This window comes from Pseudophryne corroboree, chromosome 3 (genome assembly GCF_028390025.1).
Source record: "Pseudophryne corroboree isolate aPseCor3 chromosome 3, aPseCor3.hap2, whole genome shotgun sequence".
In the NCBI taxonomy this organism is placed as follows: Eukaryota; Metazoa; Chordata; class Amphibia; order Anura; family Myobatrachidae; genus Pseudophryne; species Pseudophryne corroboree.
Window position 1 is genome coordinate 435,991,459 of NC_086446.1, and position 23,630 is coordinate 436,015,088.

The following is a 23,630-nucleotide window of genomic DNA, read 5'->3' on the forward strand; positions in this document are numbered from 1 at the left end:
GGGCCAAAAATGGCCGGGATTCAATCCCGGGACTGGAAACTCCAATCCCGGGGATTGAGGGATCAGCGTTGAGCGTCCACAGGACGCTCAGACGCTGCCCGGCTTCCTTCTTCCGGCTCCCCAGCGCAGCGTGAGAGGTCACGCTGCGCTGTCAGCCGCTGCTGGGAGCCGCCAGCAGCGATCAGAGGTTGTTCCCCACCCACCCGCCCCTGGTATATGGTGAGTTATGTGTGCAGGGCGGGGCGGGGTGGGGTGGGGCGAGGGGGCGGCCACAAAGCTAAAAGCCAATCCCGGGTATCCCGGGATTGGCCATTTTTCAATCCCGATACCCGGGATTGAAAAAATGGCCCGGGATTGGCTTCCCTACGTGCAGTGCACTACACCTTCAAAGAAATTCAAAACAGCTCCATCAGGAAATAAGGGCATAGTGACTGTTTTGAGACCACAAGGGCGTGTATCTTGTTGATTTCCTCACCAAGGGTTATACTGTGAATGCTGACTGCTACTGTAACACATCGGCTGTGGAGGGCAACACGTTGAAAATTACCTGGGTCGCTGTGAACAGGCGTTGTATTGCTACTCGATAATGCTAGGCCACACTCAGCCAACTGCATGTGTGAGTTGTTACAGCGCTACCATTGGGAGGTACTGGACTATCCTCCCTACAGCCCTGACCTGGCACCGAGTGATTTCCATCTCTTTGGACCATTGAAGAAGCACCGGTGGAAGGTGATTCACCACAGACGATAAAGTTCAGCAAGCCGTCATGTCCAGGCGTCAGGTTCTTCACATTGATTTCTTTTATGCAAGGATAGATGCCAGCGGTCAGAATACCGATATGTGTAGATAACGACAGGGGAGATAAGACTGTTCCCCCCCTCTCTTCTACACCCTGACACTAACACTCCCTAACCTCCTCCCTGAAGCCTACCCCTAACCTTCCCTGGGGTGGGGGTTCTATATCTAAAAAAAAAAAAAAAAACCCACGAAAAAAACCCCCACAGCCCTAACCCACCCACTATATTTACGATCGGGATTCCGGTATCGCCATCTTCACTGCATTCCGGAGACTATGTGAAAAGATAATCTGTACAAAGGCCATACTATTGATCATATCTGTATATACGAGTTGAATAAATTTACGCATATGAAGTCTTCTTATCTTATTTATTGAACCACCCTCATATATGAGACTATCCTGTGAAAAGGAGGTGACTGTGCCATTGATAAGAAAACAGGTCAGTTAGATGTTAAAGGTCCTATCAGCAACCAGATTCTACTGAGTAATTTATTTCCAGCCACAAGACTGACAAACAGCCTATTGTGTGGTGTAGAAGAGCTCTTTTTATAGGGTCACTGATTCAACTCAGACACCTACAGTGCAAGCCATTTCATAGACAAAGCTTCCATTGAGCTCTGTCTCATTAGCTGGGTGACTGGGAATACCCACAAGTAGGAATACCAGAGGACTTGCGGACATTTACTTTTCTCATCAGAATCTCCCAGCTGCCTCTCTTGGGTCAGAGATGGCAATTATTAAACACACATCTACTCATCTAATAATCCCTTGCCCTCAATCCCAGGCATGACAGACATGCAGCAACTGACTCATGTGTTTGGGCATAGCTATTCAAAAAATGGCAACAATTCAGGAATTGCTCACTTTCATCTATGCATACCAGTTGGCTGTGCTATTTTGTAAATGCACTGCTAACGGTGTATGTGACCTCAGCATACCGACACCAGGATCCCAGCAGCGGAATCCCGGCGGGGGGGGGAGGGGGGTACGTGGCGAGTACAGCCAGCTCCTTGCGGGCTCGGTGGCGACCGGGTTCTATTCTCACTCTATGGGAAAAGTCCCTGTTGGTCGGCATGCCGAGTGTCAGGATTGTGAGGGGGCAGGATGTAGGGGGAGGTTATGTGACCGCCGGTCACATGACTACATCCCGCTAACCACACTTGTCATTAAAATGGAGTTATATTAAAACTTTGTAGATATGAACATAAAAGCTTTACAGCATGGGAGAATAACTCTACTGTAGTCATGGAATTTATCAGATTAACTGGTAATTGACAAGTGAAAAAATAAGAATTTACTTACCGATAATTCTATTTCTCGGAGTCCGTAGTGGATGCTGGGGTTCCTGAAAGGACCATGGGGAATAGCGGCTCCGCAGGAGACAGGGCACAAAAGTAAAGCTTTCCGATCAGGTGGTGTGCACTGGCTCCTCCCCCTATGACCCTCCTCCAAGCCAGTTAGGTACTGTGCCCGGACGAGCGTACACAATAAGGGAGGAATTTTTGAATCCCGGGTAAGACTCATACCAGCCACACCAATCACACCGTACAACTTGTGATCTAAACCCAGTTAACAGTATGATAACAGCGGAGCCTCTGAAAAGATGGCTCACAACAATAATAACCCGATTTTTGTAACTATGTACAAGTATTGCAGATAATCCGCACTTGGGATGGGCGCCCAGCATCCACTACGGACTCCGAGAAATAGAATTATCGGTAAGTAAATTCTTATTTTCTCTATCGTCCTAGTGGATGCTGGGGTTCCTGAAAGGACCATGGGGATTATACCAAAGCTCCCAAACGGGCGGGAGAGTGCGGATGACTCTGCAGCACCGAATGAGAGAACTCCAGGTCCTCCTTAGCCAGGGTATCAAATTTGTAGAATTTAGCAAACGTGTTTGCCCCTGACCAAGTAGCTGCTCGGCAAAGTTGTAAAGCCGAGACCCCTCGGGCAGCCGCCCAAGATGAGCCCACCTTCCTTGTGGAATGGGCATTTACATATTTTGGCTGTGGCAGGCCTGCCACAGAATGTGCAAGCTGAATTGTATTACACATCCAACTAGCAATAGTCTGCTTAGAAGCAAGAGCACCCAGTTTGTTGGGTGCATACAGGATAACAGCAAGTCAGTTTTCCTGACTTCAGCCGTCCTGGAACATATTTTCAGGGCCCTGACAACATCTAGCAACTTGGAGTCCTCCAAGTCCCTAGTAGGTGCAAGGCACCACAATAAGCTGGTTCAGGTGAAACACTGACACCACCTTAGGGAGAGAACTGGGGACGAGTCCGCAGCTCTGCCCTGTCCGAATGGACAAACAGATATGGGCTTTTTTGAGAAAAAACCACCAATTTGACACTCGCCTGGTCCAGGCCAGGGCCAAGAGCATGGTCACTTTTCATGTGAGATGCTTCAAATCCACAGATTTGACTGGTTTTAAACCAATGTGATTTGAGGAATCCCAGAACTACGTTGAGATCCCACAGTGCCACTGGAGGCACAAAAGGGGGTTGTATATGCAATACTCCCTTGACAAACTTCTGGACTTCAGGAACTGAAGCCAATTCTTTCTGGAAGAAAATCGACAGGGCCGAAATTTGAACCTTAATGGACCCCAATTTGAGGCCCATAGACACTCCTGTTTGCAGGAAATGCAGGAAACGACCGAGTTGAAATTTCTTTGTGGGGCCTTCCTGGCCTCACACCACGCAACATATTTTCGCCACATGTGGTGATAATGTTGTGCGGTCACCTCCTTTCTGGCTTTGACCAGGGTAGGAATGACCTCTTCCGGAATGCCTTTTTCCCTTAGGATCCGGCTTTCCACCGCCATGCCGACAAACGCAGCTGCGGTAAGTCTTGGAACAGACATGGTACTTGCTGAAGCAAGTCCCTTCTTAGCGGCAGAGGCCATAAGACCTCTGTAAGCATCTCTTGAAGTTCCGGGTACCAAGTCCTTCTTGGCCAATCCGGAGCCATGAGTATAGTTCTTACTCCTCTACGTCTTATAATTCTCAGCCACTTAGGTATGAGAAGCAGAGGAGGGAACACATACACCGACTGGTACACCCACGGTGTTACCAGAACGTCCACAGCTATTGCCTGAGGGTCTCTTGACCTGGCGCAATACCTGTCCCGTTTTTTTTTTGTTCAGACGGGACGCCATCATGTCCACCTTTGGTATTTCCCAACGGTTTACAATCATGTGGAAAAAACTTCCCGATGAAGTGTCCACTCTCCCGGGTGGAGGTCGTGCCTGCTGAGGAAGTCTGCTTCCCAGTTTCCATTCCCGGGATGAAACACTGCTGACAGTGCTATCACATGATTTTCCGCCCAGCGAAAAGTCCTTGCAGTTTTTGCCATTGCCCTCCTGCTTCTTGTGTCGCCCTGTCTGTTTACGTGGGCGACTGCCGTGATGTTTTTCCCACTGGATCAATACCGGCTGACCTTGAAGCAGAGGTCTTGCTAAGCTTAGAGCATTATAAATTTACCCTTAGCTCCAGTATATTTATGTGGAGAAAAGTCTCCAGACTTGATCACACTCCCTGGAAATTTTTTCCTTGTGTGACTGCTCCCCAGCCTCTCGGGCTGGGCTCCGTGGTCACCAACATCCAATCCTGAATGCCGAATCTGCGGCCCTCTAGAAGATGAGCACTCTATAACCACCACAGGAGAGACACCCTTGTCCTTGGATATAGGGTTATCCGCTGATGCATCTGAAGATGCGATCCGGACCATTTGTCCAGCAGATCCCACTGAAAAGTTCTTGCGTGAAATCTGCTGAATGGAATTGCTTCGTAGGAAGCCACCATTTTTACCAGGACCCTTGTGCAATGATGCACTGTTTTTAGGAGGTTCCTGACTAGCTCGGATAACTCCCTGGCTTTCTCTTCCGGGAGAAACACCTTTTTCTGGACTGTGTCCAGAATCATCCCTAGGCACAGCAGACGTGTCGTCGGGATCAGCTGCGATTTTGGAATATTTAGAATCCACCCGTGCTGTTGTAGCAGTATCCGAGATAGTGCTACTCCGACCTCCAACTGTTCCCTGGACTATGCCCTTATCAGGAGATCGTCCAAGTAAGGGATAATTAAGACGCCTTTTCTTCGAAGAAGAATCATCATTTCGGCCATTACCTTGGTAAAGACCCGGGGTGCCGTGGACAATCCAAACGGCAGCGTCTGAAACTGATAGTGACAGTTCTGCACCACGAACCTGAGGTACCCTTAGTGAGAAGGGCAAATTTGGGACATAGAGGTAAGCATCCCTGATGTCCCGGGACACTATATAGTCCCCTTCTTCCTGGTTCGTTATCACTGCTCTGAGTGACTCCATCTTGATTTGAACCTTTGTAAGTGTTCAAAAATTTTTTTAGAATAAGTCTCACCTAGCCTTCTGGCTTCAGTACCACAATATAGTGTGGAATAATACCCCTTTTCTTGTAGTAGGAGGGGTAATTTAATTATCACCTGCTGGGAATACAGCTTGTGAATTTTTTCCCATACTGCCTCCTTGTCGGAGGGAGACCTTGGTAAAGCAGACTTCAGGAGCCTGCGAAGGGGAAACGTCTCGACATTCCAATCTGTACCCCTGGGATACTACTTGTAGGATCCAGGGGTCCTGTACGGTCTCAGCGCCATGCTGAGAACTTGTCAGAAGCGGTGGAACGCTTCTGTTCCTGGGAATGGGCTGCCTGCTGCAGTCTTCTTCCCTTTCCTCTATCCCTGGGCAGATATGATCTTATAGGGACGAAAGGACTGAGGCTGAAAAGACGGTGTCTTTTTCTGCAGAGATGTGACTTAGGGTAAAAACGGCGGATTTTCCAGCAGTTGCCGTGGCCACCAGGTCCGATGGACCGACCCCAAATAACTCCTCTTCCTTTATACGGCAATACACCTTTGTGCCGTTTGGAATCTGCATCACCTGACCACTGTCGTGTCCATAACATCTTCTGGCAGATATGGACATCGCATTTACTCTTGATGCCAGAGTGCAAATATCCCTCTGTGCATCTCGCATATATAGAAATGCATCCTTTAAATGCTCTATAGTCAATAAAATACTGTCCCTGTCAAGGGTATCAATATTTTTAGTCAGGGAATCCGACCAAGCCACCCCAGCTCTGCACATCCAGGCTGAGGCGATCGCTGGTCGCAGTATAACACCAGTATGTGTGTATATACTTTTTATGATATTTTCCAGCCTCCTGTCAGCTGGTCCTTGAGGACGGCCCTATCTATAGACGGTACCGCCACTTGTTTTGATAAGCGTGTGAGCGCCTTATCCACCCTAAGGGGTGTTTCCCAACGCGCCCTAACTTCTGGCGGGAAAGGGTATACCGCCCATAATTTTCTATCGGGGGGAACCCACGCATCATCACACACTTTATTTAATTTATCTGATTCAGGAAAAACTATGGTAGTTTTTTCACATCCCACATAATACCCTCTTTTGTGGTACTTGTAGTATCAGAAATATGTAACACCTCCTTCATTGCCTTTAACGTGTGGCCCTAATAAGGAATACGTTTGTTTATTCACCCTCGACACTGGATTCAGTGTCCCTGTCTGTGTCTGTGTCGACCGACTAAAGTAAACGGGCGTTTTAAAACCCCTGACGGTGTTTTTGAGACGTCTGGACCGGTACTAATTGTTTGTCAGCCGTCTCATGTCATCAACCGACCTTGCAGCGTGTTGACATTATCACGTAATTCCCTAAATAAGCCATCCATTCCGGTGTCGACTCCCTAGAGAGTGACATCACCATTACAAGCAATTGCTCCGCCTCCTCACCAACATCGTCCTCATACATGTCGACACACACGTACCGACACACAGCACACACACAGGGAATGCTCTGATAGAGGACAGGACCCACTAGCCCTTTGGAGAGACAGAGGGAGAGTTTACCAGCACACACCAAAAACGCTATAATTATATAGGGACAACCTTATATAAGTGTTTTCCCTTATAGCATCTTTTTTATATATTTCTAACGCCAAATTAGTGCCCCCCCCTCTCTGTTTTAACCCTGTTTCTGTAGTGCAGTGCAGGGGAGAGCCTGGGAGCCTTCCCTCCAGCCTTTCTGTGAGGGAAAATGGCGCTGTGTGCTGAGGAGATAGGCCCCGCCCCTTTTTCGGCGGCCTCGTCTCCCGCTCTTAACGGATTCTGGCAGGGGTTAAATATCTCCATATAGCCTCCGGAGGCTATATGTGAGGTATTTTTAGCCAAAATAGGTATTCATTTGCCTCCCAGGGCGCCCCCCTCCCAGCGCCCTGCACCCTCAGTGACTGCCGTGTGAAGTGTGCTGAGAGGAAAATGGCGCACAGCTGCAGTGCTGTGCGCTACCTTTAGAAGACTGAGGAGTCTTCTGCCGCCGATTCTGGACCTCTTCTTACTTCAGCATCTGCAAGGGGGCCGGCGGCAAGGCTCCGGTGACCATCCAGGCTGTACCTGTGATCGTCCCTCTGGAGCTGATGTCCAGTAGCCAAGAAGCCAATCCATCCTGCACGCAGGTGAGTTCACTTCTTCTCCCCTAAGTCCCTCGTTGCAGTGATCCTGTTGCCAGCAGGACTCACTGTAAAATAAAAAACCTAAGCTAAACTTTTCTAAGCAGCTCTTTAGGAGAGCCACCTAGATTGCACCCTTCTCGGCCGGGCACAAAAATCTAACTGGCTTGGAGGAGGGTCATAGGGGGAGGAGCCAGTGCACACCACCTGATCGGAAAGCTTTACTTTTGTGCCCTGTCTCCTGCGGAGCCGCTATTCCCCATGGTCCTTTCAGGAACCCCAGCATCCACTAGGACGATAGAGAAATGAATAAATTGTTTATGTTACAGCTATAGTAAAGTAACAAGACACAAAGTAATCACCATGCTCACAATACCTATACAATACACAAATTTCCAGACAAACATACAGTAATTCACAGTGCTTAAAATGGTCCTAGAGAGGTGGTGGAACTCTCAACCCGCCTATGTAACTAAGGGACTGCGCTTGCTGCAAAAAAAGGGACGTGGTCTCAAAAAGAAAGGGGTGTGGCCATGCATTAATATCCATAATTCAAATTACGCCACACAGTAGCACAATCTTATTCTCATTACACCGCATAGTAGTGTCCCTTACACACATTAGTGCCCCTTATAAACAAAGCCCACAGTAGTAGCACTCCTATTATACATAATGCCCACAGCAATAGTGCCACTTATACAATGCCCACAGTAGTAGTATGCCCACTGTAGTGGTAGTACCCCATATGCAGAGCCCATAGTAGTGCTGTCCCTTATACAGTGCCCCCCCGTAGTAGTGCTACTTACGTCCCCAGGAGTGATGTCCCTTATGAAGTGCCCTCTATGCAATGCCCTCATTAGTAGTTCCCCCAGTAGTAATGTCCCCATGTAGTATTGCTCCCAGTAGTAATGCGCCTGTGTAGTATTACCCCCAGTAGTAATGCACCTGTGTAGTATTGCCCCCAGAAGTAATGCCCCCATGTAGTATTGTTCCCAGTAGTTATGCCCCAAGTAGTAGTGCCACCAGTGGTAATGCCCCATTTAATATTGCCCCCAGTACTATTGCCCCAGTGTAGTAACACACACACAAAAACCACCCTGTGTGACAGCACCGGCTGTTCCGCCCTCCTTACAGCCCTGGTTGTAGCATTAGAAGAGAGAACACACTGCATCCAGCAAAACTCACCTGCATCATCTGCTTCACTTATTTTCAAGACTTTATCACTTTCTGTATCAAATTCTTCTTCCTGCAGCAGAAATAGAAACATTATCAGTTATATTTATGCTTAATTTATAAATCAGCAGAATAGTATGAAGCACTGAACCTTAAGTGAATCATAATACGTTACATGAAAAGGTAAAGATGTCCCTTCCCAAATGAGCTTACAATGAAAGAAATGGAGAGTAAGCGACACATACAGTCTATAGTTAGTCATCTACCAACAGTAAAGCACCCGCTGGTGTTTTTGTGCAACTACAGGTGGTGTGCTACAGTTGAACTCTAAAGGGCCGTACTGACGGGGAGATTTCCCCAGTGATGTGTGCTGAGCGGTCTTGCACAGGCCGCTCAGCACAGCGCGATGTGCTGAGAGAAGGAGGGGACGGACACGGGGAGCCGCTCATTTCACCCAGTGGTGAAATGAGTTACCTGGTAGATTGTGCCTGCATGCAGGCCAATCTAGCACCGGCGATAGCGATTCGCGGGAGCACGCATCACTGTTGCCGGCACCCCTACACACGGATCGATGTTCAGCTAATTTCTAAGCAATCTAGTCAGATTGCTTAGAAATTAGCTGAACATCGCTCCGTGTGTACCCTCCTTGTAAGAAATGATTGTGCCGAAGGGGCATAGTTAATAAGTATCAGGTTTTAGACCCAATAATTAGAATTTCTTATTGCCGCTATTCACAGCAATAAGAAATTAATATTCACCCAAATGTACTAAAAATCACATGCAAGGGCAGGAGCTCCGAAAGGAGCCCACTCTCGTGAAATGTCAAGAAGTGAAATGATTGCAAAAGCAATCTTTTCACTTCTACTTCTGGAGCTGGGGGCCTTCTGCGCGTGCTCCTGGTGATTTCTGCAGAATGTAGCCCACAGGCTACTACATTATAATGCCCTATTGGGGGGTTAAAATCTGTAATGCTTTGCATTGCGGAGCTGGATAAATGGGTCATTCCACATCAAATCAACAAAATTTCCCAAAAAATTCTACCTTACAATCTCTAATTTTAAAATATCTGACAGCTGCGCAGCCCGCATAAACCCCTCATAGGGGCTGCAGCTTCGGTCAGAAATTTAGGGACTGCAGCAGATATTGGAGATCTGGGGCTTAATTCACATGTGGTTGGGAGGTGCATCACTGTTGCTTAGGAGCCTTAGGGGTAAGCTTTGGAAAGAGATAAAGTGGACGGCGAGCCAATCAGCTCCTAACTGTCATGTTACAGGCTATGGGGTCTATTTACTAAGCCTTGGAGAGATAGATAAAGTACTACCCAATCAGTTCCTGTTATTTTTCAAACACAGCCTGTAACATGGCAGTAAGGAGCTGATTGGCTGGTACTTTATCTCTCTCCACTTTATCAATGTCAAAGGCTTAGTAAATAGAAACCCCATATATGTTTGAACAATGACAGGTTGGCTGGTACTTTATCTCCGTCCACTTTATCTCTCTCCAAGGCTTAGTACATAGACCAGTTATTATTATTATTATTATTATCCTTTATTTATATGGCGCCACAAGGGTTCCGCAGCGCCCAATTACAGAGTACATAAACAAATAATCAAACAGGAAAACAGCAACTTACAGTTGATGACAGTATAGGACAAGTACAGGGTAAATAAACATAGTTACATCAGCAGATGACACTGGAATAAGTATCAGGTGGCAGAAGACTGATGGAATTGGTGCAGTTGAAGATTATTAAAGTAAGAAAGGATAAGCACATGATGGAAGAGGGCCCTGCTCGTGAGAGCTTACATTCTAAAGGGGAGGGGTAGACAGACAGGGGTGACACAGTTGGGGTACATAGAGAGCGTAGAACAGAGGGTTAGGATGAGATTTGGCTCGGTTTGGTGAAGAAGTGGGTCTTGAGAGCCCATTTGAAGTTTTGTAGAGAGGTGGAGAGTCTGAGGGGGAGAGGTAGGGAATTCCAAAGAAGTGGTGCAGCACGTGAGAAATCTTGGAGGTAAGAGTGGGAGGAAGTAATCCGTAGGCAGGAGAGTCGGCGTGCATTAGCAGAGCGAAGAGGACGGGTGGGAGTGTAAAGGGAGATAAGGTCAGAGATGTAGATGGGAGAGGAGTGGGTGAGGGCTTTGTAAGCGAGTGTGAGAAGCTTGAAATGGATTCTGAAAGGGAAGGGGAGCCAGTGAAGGTCTAGTAAGAGAGGAGAGGTGGACGTAGTGCGTTTGGTGAGGAAGATGAGCCGGGCAGCAGCATTGAGGATAGATTGGAGTGGAGAGAGGTATTTGTCAGGAATGCCAGTCAGGAGCAGATTACAGTAGTCCAGTCTGGAGATGACCAGTGAGTGGATAAGAGTCTTAGTAGCATCCTGGGTCAGAAAGGGTCTGATCCTGGAAATATTTTTTAGATGAAAATGCCAGGTTTGTGAGAGGTGCTGAATGTGTGGTTTGAAGGAGAGGGAGGAGTCAAGGATTACTCCAAGACAGCACACTTGGGGGCTAGAGGAGATAGTAGTGCCATCAATAGATAATGAGATTGTAGGAGGTGAGGTTATGCGGGAGGGAGGGAAGATGATCAGCTCGGTCTTAGACATGTTAAATTTAAGAAAGCGCTCGGACATCCAGGAAGAGGTAGCAGAGAGACAGTTGGAGATACGAGTGAGGAGAGCAGGGGAGAGGTCTGGAGAGGAAAGATAGATCAGTTAGGCCTATTACTCTATAGTTAGTAAACAAACTATGTAAACAAATGGGCCGAAGCGTGATATGATGTTAATTACTATTTTCAAAGCTGTGCAACTTACAGTACATTTTATATTTCTCATTTATTCAAAGAGGTTCACTTAATTGGTACCTGTGTGTAACTTGCATCCTGCGCCATTTATTTTCTAAAATGCACATGTATACAGTATACAGTCTTCTGCCCTCATAATATCAATGCTCTTATTATTATGGCTTCCTCACATTCTTATTGCACCATTTGTTTCTTGACTGGGTCATTGAATAGTGACCCTGCTGCAGTTATGTCATGTCATTTCACTTGTATTGTTTCTTTTATGTGACTTGCTCCAGTGGTTACTCTTGTTTATTTACATGTAAAAGTCATGCCACAAAAATGATGTGACACGTTGAATAGGTAAAATGTGTTGTTGTGATTCGGCAAAAAAACATTCAGAAACTGGGTACTGAACACGGACATATTGCAAACGTCTGTGCCTCCACATCACGTACAGTAGGGTATCCTGTACAGAAGAAGTGCTGTAAGCAATGTTTGCCAGAGCAGATGGTTTTAAATCTCTGTTGCCTACATACAAATCACAACAATTAGATTAATACAGTGAAGCCTTTGCATTATTGAAGAGTCTTCCCTTACAGCACAGTACATCTTCACTAGTTCCTGGCCATTACAGCTGCCCCCAATCAGCAAAACCTGGAGATGTTAAAAATGGATTTAGTTTATCTGAAACACCCATTTGTACCATTGCCAATTATGAATACGTCTCACACATAGGTGCAGTTGTGCAGCTTATGATTAAAATAACTTGTAATTTGCCACTCCAGTGTGTCAGACCAGGCCATACATATTACAGATAATCATCTGTATCTACTGTCAGCTGGGTAATGACAATGTCCTTTATCTGGGTTACATTATCTCAGATTCATTTTCCAAATTCTAAATTTAAACATAGGAGTTATTCAATGGGTGTTTCCCACACTCCACCCAGATCTTACTCACTGTCAACTATCTAATTAATTCATACACTGCCTTATGTTTTGTCTTCCATTTTTGTGACGGGTGCTAAAAAATGACTTGTAAGAAGGGTTGTCAGATAGCATTAAAATAATGGAAAAAGGTTGGCTGTTCATTACTGCCAGGCTCATCAACTGTGTAATAAAAAAGGGCGCAAAGAGACATAAACAACAAAACAGAACTGGAGCGTGGTATTCAGGAAGAGTAGCCAGTTATGTAATATTGTACTGGAATAACAGACTTCAGTCTTCGCTACCCCCAAACACACTTGGCCCAGTGTACTGTATGCTTACTCGTCAGCTGACGCTTCTTTCCAGAGCATGTGCCCAAGCTTTCTCTGCACATGCACTGAGGAGACGAGACAGACCTTTTACAATTATTATATAGATAAGGTGGCCTTATATAGAATTATGCATTCAAGTACATATTCCATACTAGGTTACCATCTTTTAGGGGCAGATTTAACAATGAGTGACATTCTTCGATTCTTTATCAGTTGTTACTAATCTTAAATGGTGCTCCAACTGTCATGTGTTTGAAAAATGACAGAAGCTTATTGGTTGGAGCACCATTTAAGATTGGTAACGAGTGATAATGAGAATGTCACTTGTTAAATCTGACCCTAAAGGTGGTAACCTAGTATGGAATATGTCCTTGAATGCAAATCATAATTCTATATAAAGCCCCCTTATCTATATAATAATTGTAAAAGCCCTTTAATTTTCAGATTTGGAAACAGGGTTTGGGCAAAACCGCAGTAATGCTCCTGAATGAGAAGCAGGGGCATCCAGAGCCTGATCATTTCACTTTTTATCTCATCAAAGCTCCCTCATGCCCATTTATATGCTATTACCACTCAACCACATGCCACCATCACCTGATCCCCCATCAGTGAGTACTCAAATGCAGCCAGGCTGCTCCTTTTGCAATAAAATTGTAGCACATACATTATAAATAAATACCTTGGGTTGGCTTGTGTGACAGAGAGTATTTGGCTATAGGTCGACAGTCAATAGGTCAACAGTCAACAGGTTGACCACTAATGGTCGGCATGCATTAGGGCGACATGATTAAGAGGTCGATATGTAAAAGGTAGACAGTACAAAAGGTCGACATAACAATGGTTAACACATATGGTCAACACAATTTATTTTTATTTTTTCAACTTTTTCATACTTTACCATCCACGCGGACTATGATTGGGAATAATAACCTGTCCGAAGCATGGCAAGCAAAGTGATACATGCGATGGGACGTGGTACACAAGTGGTAAACAAGTTTTGGGGGGCAGAAAAGTGACAAAAAAATGTAAAAAAAATTGAGTTTGACCATTTCCACTATGGTGGCCAATCCCAGGATCGGGATCGGCGGGATCCCGGGATTTGGGCCAAAGATTGCCTGGGATTCAATCCCGGGATTGGGGCTTCCAATCCCTGGGATTTCGGGATTAGGAACCCCCTTTGTTTTTTCGGTGCTGGGCAGTGCTAAGCATCCTCAGGAGGCTCAGATGCTGCCCGGCTCACCTCCCCCTGCTCCAGGCTGTGTTCAGCGGTGGGTGGTGCGACTGTCTGTGCAGCGTGACCTCTGACTTCACGTCACACTGCGCAGACACCGCTTGCCGCTCAGACCTCAGCGTTGGCACGCAACTTTGTAGTAGGTCAGCCCACCCTCCTACCCCGTCAGATGGGTATGTTATTACGTGGTCTGGACAGGGCAGGGGAGTGGCGGCGGAAATTGCAAGGGAACCAATCCCGGGTATCCCGGGATTTATCATTTTTCAATCCCGATTCCTAGGCCACCCTAATTTCCACCTTTTGACCTTGCTGACCCTGTCGACCTTTTCCACTCTCTACCTGTTCCATGTTAATATTTTGACCCTTTCGACCTTTTTCATGTCAACCATTTGTGGTCAACCTAATAACTGTAAACCTTTTTAGTGTAGGTCTAAAGATCCACCCCCGTGATAGAGACAGTCTAGGACTTTCAGTTTAAGCAGTACTGATTTGAATCCTCAAAGTATTCTGTGAGTTCTACACTGTCTGTGACAGTTGTGTGGGAGTGAAGGGATTAATCACAAAGCACAAAGTTTACTAAGCCTCCCAATACCAAAAACAGACCATATTTTACACTCTGATTAACTATTCACAGGATAATTCATCTTATTCAATAAGTTAGAAATCATTGTGAATGCCACATTAAAATCTGAAGATCGTTTTAGGGAGAATCCAAGTAAATGGTTCAGAAGAATATTACCATAGCCCCTATGCCACCACATGACACAGTTAAGAGTTTAGCACAGCTGCAGCCTGCAGACTGCATGCAGATACTGACTGGCTGGGGCTGACTGCAGTGCAGGCTCAGGATGAGTCAGTCACTTCCCCACATGTCACTGTGGCAATGGCTGAATGGCACCAATACCTACAGACTGAGACTAGTGAACTGTAAAAGAGTGATCTCACACTCTCAGGAAGAAGGAAAGCTACACGTGTTACCCCCCGATTGGCAGGGCTAGTCAAAGGCACACTAGACTCACAAGCTCACAACTACCACTACTGGAGTTATGTATTAAGCCAGTGTTTTTCAACCACTGTGCCGTGGCACACTAGTGTGCCCTGAGCAGTCTCCAGGTGTGCCGCCATAGAAGCAGAGCCAGGCCCATCAGTGTTTTGCCGCTACTGAGGCCCTGGAATGATCAATACTGGTGGGTTTAGTGGTTGCAGAGCCAGTTCTAATTTTGGGCCCGGGCAGTGTTGGGCTCTTCTGGCTTTCTCAGATGTGGCTCAGGCGTTACCTCTGGAGAAGCTGCAACATGACATCCTAGGACACGCAACTGCACCATGCATCACCATTATATTTGAGTGTGCCTTGGCAATATTTAAATCTTGTTCAGTGTGCCGCGAGTTGTAAAAGGTTGAAAATCTCTGTATTAAGTAAAGGACATATACTGTCTGGAATTACCTCCTGGCTCTCGTACAGACCCATACAGGTGCTATCACTAGATCCATTGTCTCATTTATTGGGTACATAATGTCTGACTAATTAATTTGATTTTGGAAATTTAATGAATTTTAAAAATCTCAAAGTTTGTCTACAGAGAGGTTGCAGTTATGACACATGCTTTTTCTAGTACAGTAACTTTTTAATGATGAAGAGACACATTTTTTGGGCCTAAATGGGTGAAGATGCTATGAGGAACCAAATTTTACTGCAGGTATCATGCTGTTGCAAACTGAAAGCGCAGTGTGCGAGCTCACATGCAAATATTTAATGTGTGGTTTGGTTATAAATGAAAACTGTAAGAGTGCCAAAGAAAAAAACACATGGAACTGCAAAAAGTAAATACTGAGTACCGGCCAGCTAGAGGCCCAGCAAATCATTTCAATACCCAAAATTTAAATGGCAGTTGATGTAGGAACATACTGTAAGTGGAAAGACCAATCACGCAAACTGCAAATTGTGATTGGTCCTTCCTACGCACGCCCCTGCACCTTTGATTTTGGCCAGAGCTGTAAGAGAAACAGGGGTGTGGGAATCATGGTTGAACAGAGTAGCCCCCAAAAGCTCATGCTAGAACAGTGACGTGCGGTGAGGTCAGAGGCTGGGGAGGCACAAATGGTGGAGGCTCTCAGTGCCGGGAGCCTGTCTCACCCCCTACACAATTTAACTCTTATGTCCCTGCACCACATCCATGCAAACACAGGGAGAACACACATATAGTTATAGCTAGGTCACAGCCGTCACCATAGTGTTGTGCGTAAACTGGTGGATACTAACTTCTGGGTGAGGTGCCTCCTATTGCCCCCTCACCTGCAGATCACCGCTGGCCTAGTGCAGCAGGTTACACAGGGCAATACAGTCATCAGTTATATAGTCAGCAGCACCTGGGGAACGAGAACAGGAACATATATGTACACTACCGTACGTCTCACTACTGTAGACACACACACACACACACACACAGTCCTGTCCCCGCACTCACTACAGATGCCAGACACACACATACACACAGTCCTGTCCCCACACTCACTACAGATGCCACACACACAGAGTCCTGTCCCCACACTCACTACAGATGCCACACACACAGTCCTGTCCCCACACTCACTACAGAAGCCAGACACACACATACACACAGTCCTGTCCCCACACTCACTACAGATGCCACACACACAGAGTCCTGTCCCCACACTCACTACAGATGCCACACACACAGTCCTGTCCCCACACTCACTACAGAAGCCAGACACACACATACACACAGTCCTGTCCCCACACTCACTACAGATGCCACACACACAGAGTCCTGTCCCCACACTCACTACAGATGCCACACACACAGTCCTGTCCCCACACTCACTACAGAAGCCAGACACACACATACACACAGTCCTGTCCCCACACTCACTACAGATGCCACACACACAGAGTCCTGTCCCCACACTCACTACAGATGCCACACACACACATACACACAGTCCTGTCCCCACACTCACTACAGATGCCACACACACAGAGTGTTGTCCCCACACTCACTACAGATGCCACACACACAGTCCTGTCCCCACACTCACTACAGATGCCAGACACACACACACAGTCCTGCCCCCCCCCACCCACCCCACAGTCCTGTCCCTACACTCACTACAGATGCCAGACACAGATTCCTGTTACACACACAGTTCAGGTCCTGGCAGCTACTCACCCCAGTCACTGCGCACGGGAGGCTGCTGCTGGCACGGCAGGTCCCCTTTTCCCTCCTTCCTTGCCACGCTGCTCAGCTCCGATCTTCCTGCACTTCCTGGATTGGTCACATGACCAATCCGAGCAGTCCATCAGAGCTCAAGCACGCCCCCACTGTGAGGCATGCCTCCCATTTCTCTGTTCTATGCAGCCTGATTGGCGGCTGTGTAGCCCAGCCTCGCTGTACAGGCAGTGTCCGACAGTGTGAGAGGTGAGGCTGAGCTGCTGCTGCCTCATCTCTATCTCTCCCTGCAACTGAAGGATACCTGAAAGTCTGGTAAGTTTTATCTATAAAGATGATTGCATTAGTACAAAAAAGATGCTTATAAGTTATAAATATCTACTTTGTGTTATCCCAATCATTTTTATAGTGAAAACTCAGAGTATGATAGGGAGCATGACAGGTGAGGCCCTGCCTCCCCTGACTGCACATCCCTGGGCTAGAGATAGAAGCACCATAACAGAATATTTTACTAGGTTTTAGAGGAATTGTAAGCCTACAAACCCTCAGTTCCAAGGATATTGAGACCAGATATACTTAAAATATTAATGAGCAAAACACTTTTACCATATGTGTAAATGTAAGTCAAACTGCTAAGTTATTTCATTTAGATTTCTTTTTTTCTTGGTACATAGGTTTTTCTTTTAAATAAGTTTAGAATATATAGTTTAAATTGGTGAAGAGTTGCCCTTGTGAAACTGGGAGAATCTACATGTTCTTTTTGTCTCAAATCGTCTTGCACCGCCAATGACAATGTACTGTGCAAGTATTGCTTTTTCTAGGTGTCCTTAAAATGTACTCCATTCACGAACAGTTATAGATAAACAAGTGTATGTTGACTAGCAAGGCTATGCATAATAATTACATAGGAGGAAACATAATGTATTAATAGAGTAAACAAACAAACAAACAAAAACAAACAAACACCCACCAGCCATAACATTAAAATCACCTGCCTAATATTGTGTAGGTTTTCCTTGTACCGCCAAAACAACTCTGACACACTAAAGCATAGACTCCACAAGACTTCTGAAGGTATCCTGTGGTATTTGGCACCAAGACATTAGCAACAGATCCTTTAAGCCTTGTAAGTTGCAAGGTGGGGACTCATGGCTGGGACTTGTTTTTCCAGCACATCCCACAGATGCTCAATTAGATTGAGATCTGGGGAGCTTGGAGACCGAGTCAACACCTTGAACCCTTTTTCATGTTCCTCAACCCATTACTAAACAATTTTTTCAGTGTGGCAGGGCATATTATCCTGCTAAAAGAGGCCACTGCAAACAGGGAATACTGTTACCATTAATTGGTCTGCAACAATGTTTAGGTAGGTGGTACGTGTCAAAGTAACATCCACATGAATACCAGGACCCAAGGTTTTCCAGCAGAACTATGCCCAAAGCATCACACTGCTTCCGTCGGTTTGCCTTCTTTCCTAACGGCATCTCTTCCCCAGGTCAACGACGCATACGCACCTGGCTGTCCACATGGTGTAAAGTAAAAGTAATTAATCAGACTAGGCCACCTTCTTCCATTGCTCCATTGACCAGTTCTGATGCTCACGTGCTCAGTTTAGGGGCAGCAAGCTGCGATAACCGGTGTGTTTTGGCAATTTTCATACATAGCCAGCAATAACTTTTTCAGAAACTGTTGCTACAGTAACCTTTCTGTGGGAACAGACCAGACGAGCTAGCCTTCACTCCCCATGCATATCACGTGCCCATGACCCTGTCGCCGATTCACTGTTTGCATATCAGGAACACCCTGCCATTTTGGAGATGCTCTGACCCAGTTGTGTAGCCATCACAATTTGGTCCTTGTGAAAGTTGCTGAGATCCTTGCGCTTGTCCATCTTTCCTGCTTCCAACACATCAACTTAAAGAATTGAAAGGTTCCCTTGCTGCCTAATATAACCCACTCTATGACAGGTGCCATTGTAACAGGATAATCAATGTTATTCACTCCACCTGTTAGTGGTTTTAATGTTATGACTGATGGGTGTATTTGTCTGACCTCACAGATAGTAGTTAGTCTCTTGTCATTAGAATTAGCTTGCAGTGAAGATTTACATGGTTTAATCTATTCCAGTCTGTAATCTGTTTATTTCCTCTGGCAGGTCCCAGCCATACTACATACTGTACAAAGCGCAGATAAGCCTGGGTTCCAATGCAAAGATTGTACATGTGACATGGAACATTGAAATGTACACTTCTATTCTACACACATGAGAAGTACAGTATAATGACAGTATCACAGAGAAGAGGAGACACAGGTCGTCTCTAGGTAAACTAATACTAGTCTAGAAGAGATAGGTTACTGAAATCAGCAGATTGTAGATAGAGTAGGAAACATGGGTCAAACTCTATTTATTGCATGTTGTAGCAAAAACAGGGAACTTCTAAGGCTGGATCATGGTGAGTCAAAACCCAGTGAGGATCTTTGCCTTGTAAGGCCGCATTTCTGCTGCAGTGACTCATTTGGGAATGAGATGCATTAACCTCTCAAACGCAGCAATGCACAGAGATTTAACTAAGAAGATGTGTTAACCCTTTTCTTCTGTAACGTCTCACAGGGTGTGAAATGTAGGTCACTGGTGCGGAGAGTTAATGGAAATAGACTGCACTAGTTTTTTGCACTGCACCAATGCACAAGGAGGGGATACAGTCACCAACACAACAAAATATCTTGGCTGCATAAATAATAAAGATGAAATGTATTAGAACTACTTGCAGAGGGGAGAGGGGGCTGACTTAAGAAATCTGAGTTTACTTAATACCGCTTTCAGATTGCAAATGCCGGATCCCACCCGGGAAGAGAAACGTGTCCTTACCGGGTGGGATCCGGCATTTGCTCTGCTTTGCTGGCTTTCCGACCCGGCAATATACCGGGTCGGTTGCCATAGCAGCAGGGGGGGCGCAGCAGCAGCAGGGGCGGGGGTGGAGCTCATCTCCTGCGCCGCCTCTCCCTATGTTGTGAATAGGAGCCGTGTCGCATCGACACGACTCCCATTCACACTGCGCCTGACCCGGTATTCAACCCGGGTATAACCCTTCTTTTATACCAGGTTGAATTAGCCGGTCAGGCGACCCGCTTATTCGGGCAAAGTGCTTTCACATCGCACACTGACCCGTGTCGACACGGCAATATGCCGTGTCGATACCGGGTTATTTGCGCGATGTGAAAGGGGTATTATTCTGTATGCAGTCTATAGATCTACAGTGTCTGCATAGACAGTCAATAGGTTGACACCAAATGGTCAACATGGTCATTAGGTCGACATGTAAATGATCAGCAGTGCTTATGGTTGACAAATAGTCAACATGCCCTGGTCGACATGCATATGGCCGACACAAGGTTTTTTATTTATTTTGTCATTTTCCTCAACTTTTTCATATTTTACCATCTACATGGACTACAGATGGGAATAGTAACCTGTGCCAAGCGCAGCAGTAGCGGAGTAAGGCACCTTGCCGACGGAAGACGATACACTAATTGGGGTTCCCTGTGCTCTGACGGTGAAAACGACACTACAAATAAATAAATGTTGTGTCGACCTTTTGTACCTGTCAACCTTTTCATGTGTTGACCTTTTATAGGTCAACCTAATAACCATGTTGACCATTTGGTGTCAACCTATTGACTGTCTTTATAGATACTGTAGATCTATTGAACGGAAACCTACTTAATCCACTTATATACTAAACTTTATAGACAACAATAAAGCAGCACTCCAAAAATAACTTGGAGGAAAAAAATCAAAAGATTAGGATCCAAAAACAGAAGCTGTTTAGGAGTTCCCCAATTGCACAAGAATGAGGGGAAACATCTGCTGATGAAGTAATAAAAACAAAACAAAAAACATTTAACAATCATGGTATTAAACATAGCCCACTATCACCTGCAGTTGCTACTATATGGGGGTCTGATCCAATTATTTTCCTAATGTTTTCAGAATTTTACTTCTACCAGTCAGTGGATTGTTTACATCTCTCAATTTATGTTTCTAGATTTCTATTTCTATTAATATTTGTAAATGAACCAAGTATCAGATCGTTATAAAGTTTGTCAGTAAACATGGATGAAAGATGACTGCTATCAGCCTGTGTGCTCTGCCTAGGGGATGTGATTAATTTGCCGGCTGTAGGGATCCTGATAGTCAGGATACCGATGTGGGAATCCTGACAACCGACAATGCCGCCAGCCGGAATTCCGGCGCACCAGGGCTATTCCTGCAAGGGAACTCTTAGCGCTCGCCCCGCTGCCGGCATTCTGGCAGCCGGGATGCCGCTGCCGGGATATTGACAGCCATCATCCCGTCCGCCGGTAAACCATACTGAATCCCTGCCGAGTTACCAAACGATTGAATCATATCCAGTTGGGCTACCCATGTGATACATGACGGCAGATAAAGACTTACCAGATCATACAGCAGTCCCATAAGAACTTATAGGTAGGAGTTACTGTAACACACATGCCAAATAAGGCATCTCTGCAGCACCATGGTTATGTAATCAGTTACATCTTGTGAAAACATCTGTATTCTTTATGACCAGCCAACAAAGCAGATGTGACAAACGTGGCTTTTTGCCAACTAATTTGACACCACCCAGTGTTTACAGATTCTGCTGCCTTCTAATCTCTCAGCTTCTGAGGAAGAACTACTATTATTAAACACTGATTAGTGGATGTGCTAACTTTTCTCTAGATATTTTTAGACGTTATTAAAATTAAAATAAATGCCCATATGATAATTATATAATGTGAATTTTGAGGTGAGTGCATGGAGGGAAAATGTTACACAGTTTGAGATACTCTATAATATTGTATTATTTTTCCCTTAAAACTTTTGCAGTTTGAGAAGCCAGTGATGCCTCACAGACAGTCCGAAGGGAATGGGTTACTGGGTAGGAATGTGGACAGGAAATGAGACTGCTCCTGTGTATGAGACCAAAATTCCAGAGCCAGAGGGCAGAATTCAATCTAAACAAGGCCAGACAGTCTAACATAAGGGGGCAGAACACTAACACAAGTGAAATAAGAGGTGAGAGACACAGAGCTATATAAACACATTTCAATATGTGACCCTTTCCATGCTCCAGATGTACAAACAGAGACATGTGGATACTAACAGACATATATATATATATATAAATATATATATACAAAATCACACAGTGCAATCTGCATAAACAAACGTAGTCATATGGGTGAAAAAGAATAAAAAGCAAATATTTTGGCACGTCCCAAAATAAAATACTTTTCATAGATTACTCTATACCACCTATTATTCCCTGAGAACACTACTGCTCCACTGCATCCTCATTCCTCCACACTAAGGGGGGTATTTATCAAAGCATGGAGAGAGATAAAATTGTGAGAGATAAAGTACCTGTACTAGCTAATCAGCTTCCACCTTACATTTTACAAGCTTTGATAAAACCCCCCTATGTGGAACACCTTTGTAACTACATTTACAGCTATGTATGAGGTATACGCCATCAGGACTGGATGAACTGACCTTTGTGACATCATTCTGTCCAGAAACAAAACATATTGTAAATCCACTTACACAGCCAGTCAGCCAGGGCGGGTACAGACAACTATGCACTGTCTGGATGCCAGTTACACGCTGGCACCAGAAGTCCATCTGCAGCCATTTTAAGTGGGCCCTGTTGTGCTCCCCACTAGTTTAAATTAACTTAGGTTTAAAACATGGAATGCTTTTAGTGAACATTTGTACTCACATAACATCATTTAAGATTTCTTGGACGTGCCATATAGAATGGAATCGACTCTAGTTGCCATGGGACATCCCACCAGCTTGTACAACTAAAGGGGTTTTCCAACTGGCATTTATCTGCCATGTGAGTTGGGAATTAGAAGCAATACAAGCACTTCAGGCTAGACACTGGTGTTGAATGTTGCATAGTATATTCAGCATATTGTTACTTTTTCACTGTAACTGAAAGGATATTGTATTTACAATCTTACCTTACTGTCTTCTTCTTCCTGACTAGATTGACTGGATGGGGTCCTCTCTTTGGTTGCACACTCATCCGTCTCTGTCTCCCTCACTTTTGCTTGTGGCAATTCCTCAACTGTCCCAACATCTTCCACTTGGATTGCCTCCCTTTCAGTCCTCTTACTCCCTTCATCCTCTGCTACATTATTATCCTCTTTAGCTTTCTCTTCTTTTTCTAAAGGTTCTGTCTCTCTCTCCTCCACCTCCTCCTCCTCTTCTTCTTCTTGGGCAACCTCAGGCTGCTGCTTTCCTCCTGCAGAATAGAGTTTGATTAAAACGGTGGCTAAGATGACTGCGAGTGCAGTAAATACCAGAGGAATTGTAACTGAGAAGTCCCCGTCTTGATCCATGCTGATTGGGAAGAGAAGGCTTTTGTTCTCTCTTCTAGCAGAAGCTGTACAGACTGATCCTCTCTCTCCTCCCAGCTATCCATCCACAACACAGCTGTCATTGCTCTGGCCCTTCCTCTTCCAGTAGCATCCATAACCCTGCAACGCTCCGCCTACCCATAGTGTGCTGTGTGCAATACAAACCCATCAAGTCTTGCTCGTCTTAGTAAAACCTGAAGTTCACTGCATTATTTTTAACCTAAGTGGTTTTATTGACTATGTTAGGCTTTACATGTGCTGAAAG

The 23,630-nt window shown here is 45.4% G+C and overlaps 1 protein-coding gene and 1 long non-coding RNA gene across 5 annotated transcripts in view; one reads left to right on the forward strand and one right to left on the reverse strand.

The window, feature by feature from the left end:
* Positions 1-23,441, reverse strand: part of MXRA7 (matrix remodeling associated 7) — a 94,605-nt gene extending 71,164 nt beyond the window's left edge. Inside the window, exons 1-2 of one of the 4 annotated variants that reach the window (XM_063960430.1) lie at positions 22,967-23,441; positions 8,491-8,551 (exon numbers count right to left, since the gene is read on the reverse strand). In XM_063960430.1, coding sequence (XP_063816500.1) covers positions 8,491-8,551; positions 22,967-23,347 — 442 coding nt within the window. In that variant the 5' untranslated portion in view covers positions 23,348-23,441. The remainder of the gene's footprint in view (positions 1-8,490; positions 8,552-22,966) is intronic. The other 3 variants (XM_063960428.1, XM_063960432.1, XM_063960431.1) reach the window with 3 other exon arrangements.
* Positions 17,171-23,630, forward strand: part of LOC135055875 (uncharacterized) — a 92,544-nt gene continuing 86,084 nt past the window's right edge. The window contains exons 1-2 of the long non-coding RNA XR_010243834.1: positions 17,171-17,251; positions 19,092-19,258. This is a non-coding gene — a long non-coding RNA (uncharacterized LOC135055875). The remainder of the gene's footprint in view (positions 17,252-19,091; positions 19,259-23,630) is intronic.